Source organism: Rhinolophus sinicus, chromosome 3 (assembly GCF_057876585.1).
Source record: "Rhinolophus sinicus isolate RSI-liver-muscle chromosome 3, RSI-T2T, whole genome shotgun sequence".
Classification (NCBI taxonomy): domain Eukaryota; kingdom Metazoa; phylum Chordata; class Mammalia; order Chiroptera; family Rhinolophidae; genus Rhinolophus; species Rhinolophus sinicus.
In genome coordinates, this window is record NC_142503.1 from 143,260,326 (window position 1) to 143,275,574 (window position 15,249).

A 15,249-nucleotide genomic window follows, 5' to 3' on the forward strand; every position below is an offset into this window, starting at 1 on the left:
AAAACACTTCTCTATCTGTTCTTTCACTGAATCCTCCTAAAGATCCTCTGATGTGATTAGAGAAGTTTTATCATTATTATTTTAGACGAATAAAATTAGACCCAAAGAGGATAATGGAAGAAAGGCCAGGTACCCTGTGTTAGCGAGGAAGGTTAATTGTTCAGCCCTCTTACCAAGCCTTTTCAGAGACCCTCATTCACTCTTGACAGACTTCCCTCCCTTTATTGCATCCCTTCTTCTCTCTTTAGTTCTTTCCATGTTCTAAACAAAGCCAAATCTGGCCATTTTCCCCTAAGGTAATATTCTCAATAGTGGAAGAACTTCCCAGGTTCCTTCACCACCCCTGCAGTCTTGGTGCCTAAAATCACTGACAAAACAAACCCATCACCTTCCCAGGGAGAACATTATTTATCTTATTAAAATGACTAGAATTTGTTTTCTCATCTAAACTTTTACGTCAATTGTTTTGATTTGCCTCTGAAAGTCTTATGGAATTGTGTATTTGTTGACCATACACTATGTTTTTGCTCTCTGTAAAAATGCAGAATGTGGCAGTGACCCCTGGTTCAGCTGACAGGGTTGCTAATGGTGATGGGATGCCTGGAGATGAACAAGCTGAAAACAAAGAAGAAGATCAATCCGGTGCTGTGAAGTTTGGATGGGTGAAAGGTGTGCTGGTGAGAAAGCTCCTATGTTTACAAATGAAAACTATCTATTCAATGTTCTAGTAGACTTAATGTTAACAAGACCTGAACACCAAGTTACAAAGACCTAGGTCTTACCCCACTATCACTTCTCATGTCCTTTTCCCTGCTCCGTCAATCCACAGGTAAGATGCATGCTGAATATCTGGGGTGTCATGCTCTTCATTCGCCTCTCCTGGATTGTTGGAGAAGCTGGAATTGGTAAGCATTTTTTTCTCTCCTATATAATTTTCAATGTAAATTGTAAACTCAATAAGCAATTTGTTTTCATTATTAATGCTGAATGTGAGATGAAGGTTACAAAAATAATCTGCTCTTGGGCTGTTTCACTTTGCCTTTTGGACAGTGTTTGTCAGAGGGGAAAGGTGAAGCGTTAACTGCTGGGAGACTAGAATTTTCCAGCTTGCCAACCAGATAAATGCTCAAGGAAATATTTCTATCTTTTCATAGATTTTTAGGTGCACAGGCATATAGAGACACGTTCATTTTAAATCATAGTATTCATATTTGGGGACATACTGAAATTTATCAGAGTATCTCCCTTTTGATTATTGGCAAAATTTCACTAAGTAAAAATAACTTGTGGGAAAACTGGTGAAAATGTGACCTGACTCATAAAAATGCGGAATTGTTGAACATTTTCCAAAGAAAATAATTGTGTTACTTTTAGATACCCAGCAGTAAGAAAACAAAGATTAATAAAGTATTGCTTAAAATAATAAGTAAAATGACTAAGATAATGTATGTAACTATTGCTAATTTTTCTAAATGGAAAATGATGTTGAAATTACTGTGCGAGATTATTTAATATTTTAAATATTATATCCCATTTAAAGTATTATTTCCTGTGGCAAATTTTTTTTTATTGAGAGTATATTAATAAAATTTACATGAAAAATTTATTTGAATTTTATCAAAGTTCCTGATTTAATGTAATAAAAATTAATGGTGTTCTATGCTACATATGGAAAATACATTATAGGTTCACTTTTGGGGGAGACTGATAAATCATTACTATCAAGAACATAGAGGTTCAGATGTGCTTTCAGATACTATTCCAGAATGTATCTCAGTTCACATTCAAAAGGTACTTGGTCATTATTTATTGCCTTCACTCCTCAAAACACATTTAGAATCACTCAGAAAAAGAAAGGGCTGAGTTGTAAATTGAAAAACTGGAACCAGTTCTCATAGTTTTTCCATGTTTCATGTTTGGCAACTGCTGGGTTCCTGACAAAGGACGGCTAGCAGGCTTTGTGATGCATAGCAAATGAGGGTTTACAGCCTCAGGGTCCAAAATAAGTATATGCTGTTCCCTGGAAAATCTGCATCTTAATATTGCCAAGGTTTTGCTCCAGGGCTTCATGCAAAATTAGGTTTTTAAGGGCAGTTTAGTAACTTATTGAGATCATCAAGAAACATTACTTTGTTTGGAGGTGTGAGTGTAGCCAAGGGCAAGAGTAATTCTTTTTAATGCAATTTATTTAACATCCATATGTTTGGGCCATAATCTGAACTTTAATCATATCCTACATTCCTCTTCACATTTAATCCAGTTTCATGTTTATTGCAAAACAGTAATATATGAAGAATCGTACATTCTGCTAAATTTTTAGTATACTTTCAGATATCAGTATTGTTTTAATAAGGACCTTTTATTTAAGTATTTCAAGCCTACTTTAGAAGAGTATAGAGTTCTATTTAAATGGGTGTTCAATAAGTTTTCCTTTGAATGGAAGTTGTTCTTTTTTCTTTTAATTCTCAGAAAATAGACTTTAGAAACTTATTACTACCCTTACTTATTTTATTGGCCTTTGCTGTAAACTTAAAGCTATAGGAATTGATTAAGTCACCATCTGCATCCCATTTATTGGGTAAGAAAAGAAACAATACAAGTAGTTTCTTCTTCTGTGAATAGTTTGGGGAAGGAACCTGGACATGCGTTAAGCCTAGACCCTGGGAACAAAGCCCGAAGGAAGTTAGAGCCAGCAGTATAATAGGAGCTATAGCCCTTAGGTAACCATTCAGAGGCTAAGAGTTTTGGCTATCTTGTCCCCAAAAGCAAAGGGAAGAATGAGCCAATAATGACATCTAGTTGTTCTCTGTCTTGGAGACTTTGGCTGGGGCAAGATGATTTCCAATAAACTTAACCATCAGGCAGAGAAAAATGGTGTGAAAAGCAGGTATGACCTGAAGCAAGTCATTTATATTCTGTGAGTTCGATTTTCTTATGTGAATATTAGAGAACTGGATTAATTGTTTCCCAGTGAACTCTTTGAAGATAATGCTAAAGAACCTTGCTGAATAGGCAGACACAAACTGAGATAGGCTGAGAGTAGTGCAATAGTCTTAAGACTGTGGGGTGTATAAGAGTTACAGGGGAAGTTAAGTTGTAAAACTGCAGAATCCAGGGATTCACTGTAAAAGATCTAAACTCAGTAGGTCTGAGCATTTTTAATAAGCACCCCAGGCATTTCCTCAAGCAGGTGGTTCAAAGACCACATTTTGAGAAAATATGAACTGAATGTTCTCTCAACTGCCTTATGTCCTGGGATTGTATGTTTGAATATGAGAGGGAAGCAGATCCTTCATTCTTTAAATATATAAAATTTGTTTCCAAGATATCATATGATTTACAAAAATATATACAATGCAAAAGGAAAAATTAAAAATTGTTGGAAAAGTAGAGGCAAAGGGAAAATAAGGGTAGGGAAATAATATAGTCAGAGTAGGTTTAATGTCCTGAAATGCAACTATATGTCCTTATACAGTTGCTGGTGAGAGCTAAACATTTGATATCAAACTTCCACAAAACAAAGGCAAGAGCAAAATCATGTACAAAAGATAAAAAAAATCACCTCTAGGGGTACAAACAATTGAGGCGACTTAGTGATATAGTGGTGATGCAACAGATACGAAAAATTTAGTGCAACTCTCTCTTACAACACCAAACTTTTAAGAGTCTACAGGGGCCAAAGCAATACGGCCCAAGTTTGCATGTCATGCCCACAGTTAGCCTCTTCCTACTGCAATTTAACCTGTAAAATAGCCTACACACTTCTGCTAGAGCCAGGATACAGCGGGGAGCATCAAAAGAGCCAGCCTCCAGTATCTCATTCCCATTTCTATCCTTAATCTCTCTCCACTCCCCCTTCTCCCAGGGCATGACCAGAGAGATCATAGCCTCTCTTGGCCAACTACCCTTCTAATCATCCTTGGAACAAGAGAGACTGTCAACAACAACTATGGAGCATCATTTTGTATAGGGGAGCATACATACCACACAGGTCCAGACAAGAACATTCTGGCTGGAACTAGGGTGATTTCAGCCCCGCAACTTCTCCCCGAATTCTGGGTTGGCCTCTATTGAGGAAGGTATTGCAGGGGTGAAAAGCTGTTTTCCCACTATGCATATTAGGGTCACTGGCTAAAGCCCTGCAAATTAGACTGACAAACGACAGTAACAAGAGAAAAACAATCAGAAGTTTATGAACATGTGCAATGTGCATACACATGGGAGGATTCAGCAATGAGGAATTCAGAGGGGTGGTTAGAGTTGGGCTTATACAGCATCTTAACCAGAGAATGATACATTTTTAGAGAAGTGACAAGACAGGAAAAGGACTGAGTTTCTAGAGTGGCAAATGGTTGGAAGGCAAATATATGGAGGGGATTAATGGAAGATAAGTAAAGTTTGTTATGTAAGTTCCTCTGGTATCATCTCCAGCTGCCAAGAGTTTAGAATTGCATCTGGTGATTTAACTTCTGCCCTTCCAGGGAAAGGGAAAGAGGAGATACCTTTGCAAACTTATGTCCTGATTTTAGGCCAATAGGGGGAGGTATCTGCTTCTCATTTGCCTGTAGCTCAAAATAATCTTTATATTGAAGTGGCACATTTGGGGGTGGCCTATTCTGCTGTTTTGCAGTATCCTTGTTGTGTATTTTTTGAAGCTGAATTTTGGCTTGCCACCTGCTCCCACTCGTAATCATTGACCTTCTCCACCGTAAAATCGTTGAGGGCAGACTTTTTCGTTTCATTTTATCTGTTCCTTGCATTTCTCATATTACCTAACATATAGCTCTTATGATTATTGTGGATCTAATCAAAAGGCAGTGCACTGACTATGTGCTGTGTTCTACGCACTAAGCTAGCCACTCTACACATGCATTCTTTCTCATTTCTTTGCCATTTTGATTCAGAAAATAAGTAACTTGCCAGAGGTCACATAGCCAATGAGTGAAACTCATTTAATTTGGTTCTTCCTACTTTACTTATTTGCCAGATGAACGATTTGTTATACTGTGTGTCATTTTCCACACTTACACAACCAAATGTATGTAAAAAAAATAGTTACCTGGAAAGATGAACATTTACTCTTTAGTTATATTAACAGCTTGGAATTGTGTGGACCAGTTATAATGTTTATAGGTGTCTAGAACCTCATCAAAAATGCAGTTTACATTAAATTTTGACCAGCCACAGTTGTGCAGTTGTGTGCAACTTCTCACTGCACATCTTAGCTCTTGAGTTCCTAGAATGTGTGCTACAACAGGCAGAAAACGTCAAAGCTGAGCACTTTCCCTGGCTAACTTGTTAACTCAAATGTGGTCCTTAGGTGATTACCCTAGACTTGCTGGCTTTTATGTAAACAATCTAACGGATTGTTCTACCGATTAATTGCCTCTATTTTTCCTCTCTCAACTGAGGTCTTGGTGTGATTATCATCGGCTTAGCCGTGACAGTGACTGCTATCACTGGTTTATCCACCTCTGCTATTGCTACAAATGGATATGTCAGAGGAGGTAATTAAACTTGTGACCTGCACGATCATTTGTAAGGTAAAGGCAACACAGGCTCAAATAGTTCACCACTGACCTTTCTGGAGTGTTTTCAAAGGTAATCCAAGTTGGTTCCTTTTTTTCCACCACCCCCGCCCCCCCAGGCAAGAGAGATACAAGAAGAATGGGGAAGGATTTAACCTTTGTCAAACCCCCAGCTTTCTCATTCAGGTTCCTCTCAAGCAAGAGAGAAGGTCAAATGTCATGTTTTGTCTTTTCACAGCCAGGGTAGTTTCTCTCCCAGGACACCAGCGTAAGTCAACTTTTCCTTTCTAGGGCTGCATTTCAGATTGTGTTTACCTTTGGAAATCATCCTTCTTTGTAATGAGCAGTTCTCTGGCTTGATCTTTATGCCAGTTTCTCCTTAGCACCAAGGAACTCCATTGGGGCCCAAGGCTTGGACGTGAAAACTTCAATTAAAGGCAGTATAGTTTGTGGCAATAGGGAATCCAAGGAAGAAAAGTAAAATGTAATATCTTTTATCTTTCATTGCTGACAGGTCTTGGAGTTCTCATAATTCTTCTTTCCACCATGGTAACTTCTATTACTGGGTTGTCAACTTCCGCAATAGCAACTAACGGGTTTGTTCGTGGAGGTAAAATTTCTAAGATATCTAAAGCTCTCATCACTTGTTACGGGTAGGCAAAAACTTTTTATATACTTCTTTTTGATGGGGACAAGAAAGTAGCCCAACGTGCTTGAAGCCTGACTAATTCTTTGGATGAGGTAGATTCAGAAGGATACATAAGGTACTGTGAGTATAAGTGCTGGTCCACTCTGGTCAGCCATCTTCTCTTTTCTGACGGAACTCTCTGGCACATTGCAGGTCATGGTTTCCAGATTCTCCAATTCCTTGGGTAAAAGTTTTATTTCTCAGGCTAACCTGCACACTTCTTGGAGTTTCTTGGAAAATGATTCCTGGACATGGCTTCAGTTTAAAGTTTAGTACATTTCAGGTGCTTCCTAGACCTTCGTGGAATGGGATCTTTTTAGAACATTTCAGGTTTTTCATCACAAGATTCCAGCTGCTGCGTCCTGAAGTATTGGTGACTTCTTGAAGTACTGGAGCCAAACACTTTTCTTGGGGGATTTTACAGGTCTTGGAGTGATCATCATTGGCCTGAGTGTGGTCGTGACAACACTCACAGGTATTTCTATGTCCGCTATTTGCACAAATGGAGTAGTAAGAGGAGGTAAGCCAATTCCTTTACTTGTGTCTATAAGCTTTGGTTATGTCGTAATGTCTAGAATTGGTTTAATGTGGGAAGTAAAAATTGTATATCGATAATGAGTCCCTCAAAGCCTTAAAACAAAACAAAATCATCCAAAATTTAAGGAGTAAGGCAAAATTCTTCTCAATTAAAATTGAGAGCTCTCCAGGAAAGACTTTTTTGACCCATTTCCTGTGATTAAACATGTTTGTAAAGTAAAGAGTGGCCAGGTGTCTAGAAAGAGGGCAATTTCTTTGTGCCTTGAATGAGCCCTGCTGGCTCTCTCCCAGGTCCCCTCAGCATGGCTCTTCTCCAGTGCCCCCTGCTGACACTGCTGATACTTCTCAGTCAAGTCCTCAGCGTTTACCCCAACATGGCTCCCAGTGGCCAATAGCCATGAGAAGATCCTTAAAAAGAAAATAAAAACAAAACAGTTTCTTTCAAATCATCTAGGAACAAGCAGACCCAAGCAGAAAATGAAGTGCATGAAGTTTATCACTGTTCTAACTTCCTTTCTTCCCCTCTCCCATTTTGCTTTGCTCCTCAGGGTCTCTACTTGGGTACCTTATCCAGGTCTCCCCATCACACACTTTTTAAAACACCACCCTACCCACAATACACCTGCTCTCACAATGTCTGCCTGTCTATCATTTTGACCATGCCTAAGTAACTGCCTAGCTAATTTACTTAATATAATCTGGACAAAAGAAATAATGGGGATTTGCACCACCTAGGTAATAGGTAACACTTTTAGAGGGGACCCTGACCCCTTAATCGAAAGGAATTAATAAGGTGGAGAAAATTTCTTTTCAGTAAAAGATTGTTTTGTTTTGTTTTTAGATATGTTTGTTCGGTGTCATTTCCCTACCATTCTGTGACTTCTAACATTAGCTCCATATAGAATGTTATTAATTTGCTACAGTCTGTGATAATATCTCGTTATCTAGGCCTTTCAACATCTAGTCTTTTTTATTTCCAGTAACCTGCTCTCAGTACCCTCGAGGCAGTTAGCAAGTCCGGCTCAGTCTTTCACGTGCACAGAAGTACACAACCATATATAGAACTACCTTTTCAAAGTCCAAGGAAGAAGCACTTGTTCCAAGCCCTCTCCTGCCTTCCTTCCCATTTGCCACCTCCATATACATATGGGTATTTGGCAATAATAATGTCTTCTTGAGCTAAAAACATAGACAACCAAGTCTGATTTATAGAGTGAATCATACATAGCACTATACAGGTAACTTTTTTAAACAGCAAACTTATACCAGAAAAGAAGTTAGAATAACAGTGATAAATTTCACTCACTTCATTTTCTGCCTAGGCCTACCTGCTCCTGGAAATTTCAGATATAAAATTTTACTTCATTTACATTATTGATTGAACTCGCCAGTGAATTTTTTTTAAAGACAAAGCATTAAGTCAGGATAGTTCTATTACATTATTAAGTCAGGTTGTTCTATTATATAATATACACAGAGTGAAAAGAAGGGCTAAGTTAGGAAATTATAATATTTTTATTAGAATAATTAATATGTCAAGCATTTTCAGATGTTCAAAATTATTTGGTCATGTACTAAATGCCTCAGTTGTTCCTCAATGTAGAGAATGTTTGTTTCTTTTTTCAGGTGGGGCCTACTATCTTATTTCCAGAAGCTTAGGGCCTGAGTTTGGTGGGTCTATAGGCTTGATCTTTGCTTTTGCCAATGCGGTGGCTGTTGCTATGTATGTGGTGGGATTTGCTGAGACTGTGGTCGACCTTCTTAAGGTAAGTAAAAGCTTTTCTTTTCATTAGCCAAGCAAGATGATTTGATTCAAGTTGTTTTTTCAGGGCACAAAGGCATATCATGATGGCCAGATGAGAGGAAATAGGTTTATTCTGCAGAACGTGGAAGTTGGATAGTTGAGGGGGCCCTAGGCTTGGCATCAGAACTGGCTTGGAATCCTGGCTCTCATATTTACCAGCTGAGAGATTTTGGACCAGTTTTCTAAATCCATAATATGGGTTAATAATGCTGTTCTGTGTATTTTATAGAAATATGATACAGAGCAAATGAAATACTGTGTAAAATACAAAACAGATAAATAAAGGGTATTATCAGCAGCAGCATATAGTAGCCCCCTTATCCATTGGGGATATATTCCAAGACTCCCTATGGATGCCTGAAACCATGGATAGTATTGAACACTACATATACTATGTTTTTTCCTATACACACCTACCTATGATAAAGTTGAATTGATAAATTAAGCAGAATAAGAGGCTAACAACGAAACTATTAATAAAATAGAACAATTATAATAACATTGTAATAAAAGTTATGTGAATGTGGGTGTCTGTCTCTCAAAATATCTTATTGTACCATATGCACCTTTTCACTTATAGGAAGCACTTTACAGTTTCTCTTTGGCATATCTAAATTGCCAGCATCACTGCTTTTGCACTTTGGGGCGATTATTAAGTAAAATAAGGGTGACTGGAACACGAGCACTGCAATACCATGACAGTTGATCTAATAATTGAGAAGGCTGCTAAGTGACTGACAGGCGGGTATCATACAGCGTGCATACACTGGACAAAGGGAAGATTTATGTCTCAGGCAGCACAGACTAGGACAGTTTAAGGTTTCATCATGCTACTCAGAATGGCACTGTTTAAAACCTCTGAATTGTGTATTTCTGGAATTTTCCATTTAATATTTTTGGACCACTGTTGACCATGGGTAACTCAAACCACGGAAAGTGAAACTGCAGATAAAGGGAGATTACTGTATTACTATTATGGTTATAGATTTTCAAAGGGAAAGAAAGTTCAAACATTAAAATAACTTATTGCAGAACACTAGGTGTTTCCTCATTTAGGTGCCCCACCTAGATGGTGTATATATGAGCATGGGAATTAGCTGGTAACAAACAAACTTCTAGTCCTCCTTTTGTAACAGTGAAAGCACTCACTGAATTCAATCGGTAACAGTACCTCTATTTAAAACTTAGATAAATAAATGAGTGGATTATGTAGTTCATAAGGTATATTATCTTCAAGAGGTGCATTACCTGGTTTGTGTAGCTTGTTATTTGATTGAATAACACTTATGTTCAACTATTCACACTGGAAACCACTCATTTTTACTCCTCTAGGATTTCCCTGACACACAAAAATAACTAGCCATTCTTCGGAAACAAAACTTGATATATGTACGTATACATACTTTTACTTGATGCTACGATAGCTTCAAAAGCTGTAACCAGAATGAATCTCTAAAATTTCTGACTCCTAACCTTAGCTATCAAAGGCCTATTGTAGGAAAAAATGTTAGTTTATTTATCTTCTCATATTTATGAGCACTTCAGTTTTCTATTATCCTCTATGGTCCCAGACATTAGTGCACAGTATCTCTTCTTACTGTTAAATGCTACAATAAGAAATATAGGGGGAGGCCGGCCCAGTGGCTCAAGCGGTTAGAGCTCCGTGCTCCTAACTCCAATTCGATTCCCACATGGGCCAGTGGGCTCTCAACCACGAAGTTGCCAGTTCAATTCCTCGAGTCCCGCAAGGGATGGTGGGCTGCGCCCCCTGAAACTAGCAATGGCAACTGGACCTGGAGCTGAGCTGCACCCTCCACAACTAAGACTGAAAGGACAACAATTTGAAGCTGAACGGCACCCTCCACAACTAAGATTGAAAGGACAACAACTTGACTTGGAAAAACTGGCCTGGAAGTATACACTGTTCCCCAATAAAGTCTTGTTCCCCTTACCCAATAAAATCTTTAAAAAAAGAAAAAGAAATATAGGGGGAGAAAACCTCCATCTCTAACCAGTTTTGCAAATTTTTTTCCAGGAGAGTGATTCAATGATGGTGGATCCAACCAATGATATCCGGATAATAGGCTCCATTACAGTGGTGATTCTTTTAGGAATTTCAGTAGCTGGAATGGAATGGGAAGCAAAGGTGAATTTCTCACAATGAAGTTATCAACAACTGCTGGTCAGGTCCTGAACAAATTGCAGGGATAGAAGGAATCTCATATTCAAAAAGAATTTCTATTATTACTTACTATGGAAAAATTGTAAGTTAATGTGTGGTGGAACACCAAAGCCGTCAAAGCCCGAGGTCCAGGCAGTCATGACTCACAGCTCACGTGACACATGATCAGACCTGTACTTTGTCCTTTATAATATCATCACAGTCACAACTATCAAGGTTGCTGCCATCATCACACACAAGACCCCTTATGATCATAACAACAGTACATGCTGGAAGCCTCTCAATCCCGCTTCTGGTATCCCCTTTCAAGGTGCTAAAAGCCAAAAGAAATGGCAAATATGTTGGGAGAAGGTAATAGACGCAGAAACTATCATTCTCTTCTAAAATCCAGTAAGTGCGTCAGTAGCAAATTTGAGAGCATCAGAGGCCCTGGAACTAGAGACTATCTGGATTTAACTAGTAGTAAAACAGCAATTTCTGAGTGATGGGGAGCATGTTTATTACCTGCTTCGTAACTCCCTAGAGTGACTGGTGCAATAGAAACGGATCCTATGTGCCTGGAGATGGGCAATTAGACCTCAATCGGTCACCAGAAATGAAAAGATGGCCAATGTCTTCCACCTATATAAGGCAATAGGAAATGTTCCTACATGGCACTTACTTATGGATTATGTATTCCTACACTAAACAAAAATTGATTAAGTGCTTACATGTGCTGGGGATTCTGCTAGGCTCTGGATATTCCATTGTGAATAAAACAGGCACAATTCCTACTTGGTTGAGAATATGGTCTCTGAGGATATGAGTAATAATCAGGTAGGTAAACTAGTAAATCTAAGATGGTAAATTGTAAAAGTGCTGTGAAGAAAATAAACAGGGCACTGAATAGAAAATAATGGGGAGTCTACTTTCGATGACTTTATTCCCTGAGGGAGCCAATGTAGTTTCACGGCAGGAGACGGTAGAATTTAAAGCTCCAGCTCTGCTGTTAGAATGCTAGCATGTGAGTCTGCTTTATGTCCATATGACCTCTAGTAAACTGCTTAACCTATCTGTGCCTCACTTTTCTAATCTTTAAAATGAGGATAATAATATTACCTACTTCACATGGTTATTGGTGGTATTATTTATCTGAAAGAATACTGGTACAGTTTAATCTGTGTCTGTTATGTTGTAAGCCCTCAGTGAACATTAGTTGTTATTTAGATTCAGTGGTCAAGAAAGGCCTGTGTGAGAAGGTAACTAAGCCTTAAAAGATGAGAAGAAGAAAATAGTTATGCCAAGAGTAGAAGTGCCTTCTTAGCAGAGGGAACAGCATATGGGAATGCCAAGACCCCCCACAAAACACCTCAAAACGTATGAGGAAATAAAGACAATTTGGCTGGTCAACCTTACAGACTGTGCTGAGCACATCGTGGCAGCCCGACATCAAAGGCACTAAGCGTCAGGTGGATTCTATGAGTCATTCTGTGTTCTTGTACTCCTGCAGTTAGCTCTGGGAAGGGGAGGAATCCAGGGTGCTCTGCCTAGAGAGGAAATAAACTCCGTTAAAGCTAAAATTTGGGGCTGCATTTATATTCCTGAGGACACTGCAGTCTTCCGTGGACACGTAACTTTTGTAACTATGTAAAAAGCTGTTAAGTAGATCTAATTTGCACTCCTTCCGCTTTGCCATTCCAGGCTCAAGTGATCCTTCTAGTCATTCTCCTTATTGCTATCGCAAACTTCTTCATTGGAACTGTCATTCCATCCAACAATGAGAAGAAGTCCAGAGGTTTCTTTAACTACCAAGGTACGTGTGATAAATGAACTGCTTTGCTATAAATGGTTCTCCATCATTCGCCTCCACCACCATCCCTGTGACCCCCACTCCAGCCTTGAAATCCTAGTGTGATCCAGGGAAGAGTCCGGAGTGGGATTCCAGAGAGCATCAATCCTGCTGCTTATCAGTCAGGCGGGTCACCGAGTATGTTCGGGTCTCAGATTTTCCTGGTAATGTGTGCATGATAATAATAACTTCCTGAAGGGATTTTTGAGTAGCAAATAGATAGTGGGTAGAAAAGTGTTTAGGAAACCTTAAAGTGTTAGACAAATCGTTGTTGCTGTCCAGAGTAGAAAGAGAGTGTACCTGCAGGGAAAGAGAAAAAAGCTCAGGCCATTTGTTCAACGATTGAGAGCACTAAAGACAAACATACTCACTTTTTTCCCGCTTTACTTTTTTGCACGTTCCCTTTTTAGAGCCTTACCTAGTGAAGAATCACTGTCAAGTTTTCAAGCATAAAAAATTGTAGGAGTTATTTAGTGTAGCATCTTGTGATAATGCCACAAAGCATGAAATTTGACATTTGATTTCTCTCCCCTGTTTTACTCTGCCTACCTATTCTTTCCTAACTTTCCACTCTAGCTTACTCAAGATCCATTGATGAGATTTAAAACATATTTCCCTTCATTTACTCAGTTGTCACTATTCATTTCTTTTTTATATCACACACCTCTTTTGTTCTGATTCTTTTTCTTTGTAAAGATTCTCTTGTTTGCTTTGCATTGTTAGCATCCGTCTTCTTTCTATTCTTTCTCCTACTTCCAGCTCCTGCTGTATTTTTTCTGGTGCTATACATTTTCTTTACTTGTTTTTGCGTTATTCCAGACTCTTTTGTTCACATTTTTCTTCCTTCCTCTTTTTGCTTCCTTTTCCTTTTTGTTTTTCTTCTAGATTATTTCCTTTCATTTAAGTAATATGGTGACAACCTGTGAGATAGTATTATTTGATGACCAAAGCTCTTCCTGATATTATCCTCCCATATATTAGAATTTGGTATAAGAATTTAAGATGTAATCTTTGGGAGCAAGGAGCGGGCAGGTTAGAATATTAGTAGCAAAACTAACCAACAAGGTTCACCTTCAATTAAAAAAAAGCATAGAAAAGTAGTGTGTTGATTAAGGTATTTGTGCATGTGAGAATGTAGTTTATATATATATATATATATATATATATATATATATATATATATATATATATATATATATATATATATATGAATGACAGTATAAGTGTGGTATATTTGTGAGTATGCCAGTGCTATCATGAGAGAATTCTCCATTTACTCCTTTTTCAGTCTTCTAAATTCAAAGAAGACAGGTGGCCTGGGTCTCCGTTGGCACAAAATTTATGGATTTTTAGAGTCTTTTCCTAGAGACCTAAAACCTTAGGATACTTATTTTGACCTTTGACAAACATTAACATAAGGTTCACCACAAGTCCACCAACATCTTTGAGTTTATTCCACGTAGATTATAGGAACCCATGTGCATTTAGGGCTATGAATGCCAGCAGTAACTTTATCTCCTACTCTGTGAAAAAAGTTTACATGATAATGTTGTCGTTGTTTGTGTTGCAGCATCAATATTTGCAGAAAACTTTGGGCCAAGCTTCACAAAAGGTGAAGGTTTCTTCTCTGTCTTTGCCATTTTCTTCCCGGCAGCTACTGGGATTCTCGCAGGTGCCAATATCTCAGGAGACTTGGAGGTATGTTGTTTTCTCTCCTTTTGTAGTCCTGGGATGTGGTGGTACAGTTGGTGGGCAGCACAAGACATCGATAATGACCCTGTTTCTCTACAGATTTCAAAACTGTAAGATTTCTGTAAGGTTTCCTGGTTATTTAAAAATTCTCTTTTAATGCCAAAGTTTAATGTCAAACTATCCAATTCCAGATAGTTCTTCCAGAATTCTTATTTAGTGATATCAGAAGGGCAGAGTACATTGACAGTGTATCACATTTCCAACAAAATGAGTATAGCTCAGTGAAAAAAAAAATATGAGAACCACTCTTTCTCGTTTAAACACATGGTGAACAAGAACACGGAACATTAAAGAAATAACCCCCCCAAAAAAAATTTACTTTGTTACTGAACACATGGCATTAAATTCAGAGGTAAATTCACTCATTTGATAGGTATTTATTTAGCATTCACTAACGTATTGTTCTATGTTAAGTACAGTAATGAGCACTGCATTAGTTAGGATATTGCTTTGAATGTTTTATAAAAATCCAATAACAGTGACCTAAACAAGATAGAAACTTGTTTTTCTACTGCATTAAAATTTGAGCTGAATAGCCATCTAGGGGAATAAAAAAGGTCTGCTCCTAAAGGTAGCCCAGGAACCCAGATGACCTCCCTTGTTTTACCATTCTCTTGGGGTTTGCCCTAGTCTGATCACTTCCAATATCACATTCTAGTCTATAGGAGGGGAAATAAGGAAGTAGAGGACAAGCAATTCCTGGACCTTGCATGTGTCGCTTTTGTTGGCATTCCATTGGCCAGAATTTAGTCTGAGGCCTTCCCTCAATGCAAAGAAGGCTGAGAAATGTAGTATATAGCTGGGCAGCCTTGTGCCCAGATAAAAATTTTAGGGGGTTCTAGTATTAAAAGGAGGAAGGTGAGAGTGGCTGTTTGAGATACAATAAACAGTTTCTATCGCACACACAGGTTTTTCCTCAATAAATTTATA

General features: G+C 38.3%; 1 protein-coding gene across 5 annotated transcripts in view; it reads left to right on the top strand.

Moving 5' to 3' along the window:
* SLC12A1 (solute carrier family 12 member 1) overlaps positions 1–15,249 on the top strand; it is an 82,954-nt gene that overhangs the window by 12,358 nt on the left and 55,347 nt on the right. For 2 of the 5 annotated variants that reach the window (XM_088797189.1, XM_088797190.1), the window contains exons 3-10: positions 546–677; positions 830–905; positions 6,043–6,138; positions 6,641–6,736; positions 8,380–8,519; positions 10,593–10,703; positions 12,420–12,531; positions 14,138–14,265. In XM_088797189.1, coding sequence (XP_088653315.1) covers positions 546–677; positions 830–905; positions 6,043–6,138; positions 6,641–6,736; positions 8,380–8,519; positions 10,593–10,703; positions 12,420–12,531; positions 14,138–14,265 — 891 coding nt within the window. Of the gene's footprint in view, positions 1–545; positions 678–829; positions 906–5,411; positions 5,508–6,042; positions 6,139–6,640; positions 6,737–8,379; positions 8,520–10,592; positions 10,704–12,419; positions 12,532–14,137; positions 14,266–15,249 lie in introns of all 5 variants that reach the window. The other 3 variants (XM_088797193.1, XM_088797192.1, XM_088797191.1) reach the window with 3 other exon arrangements.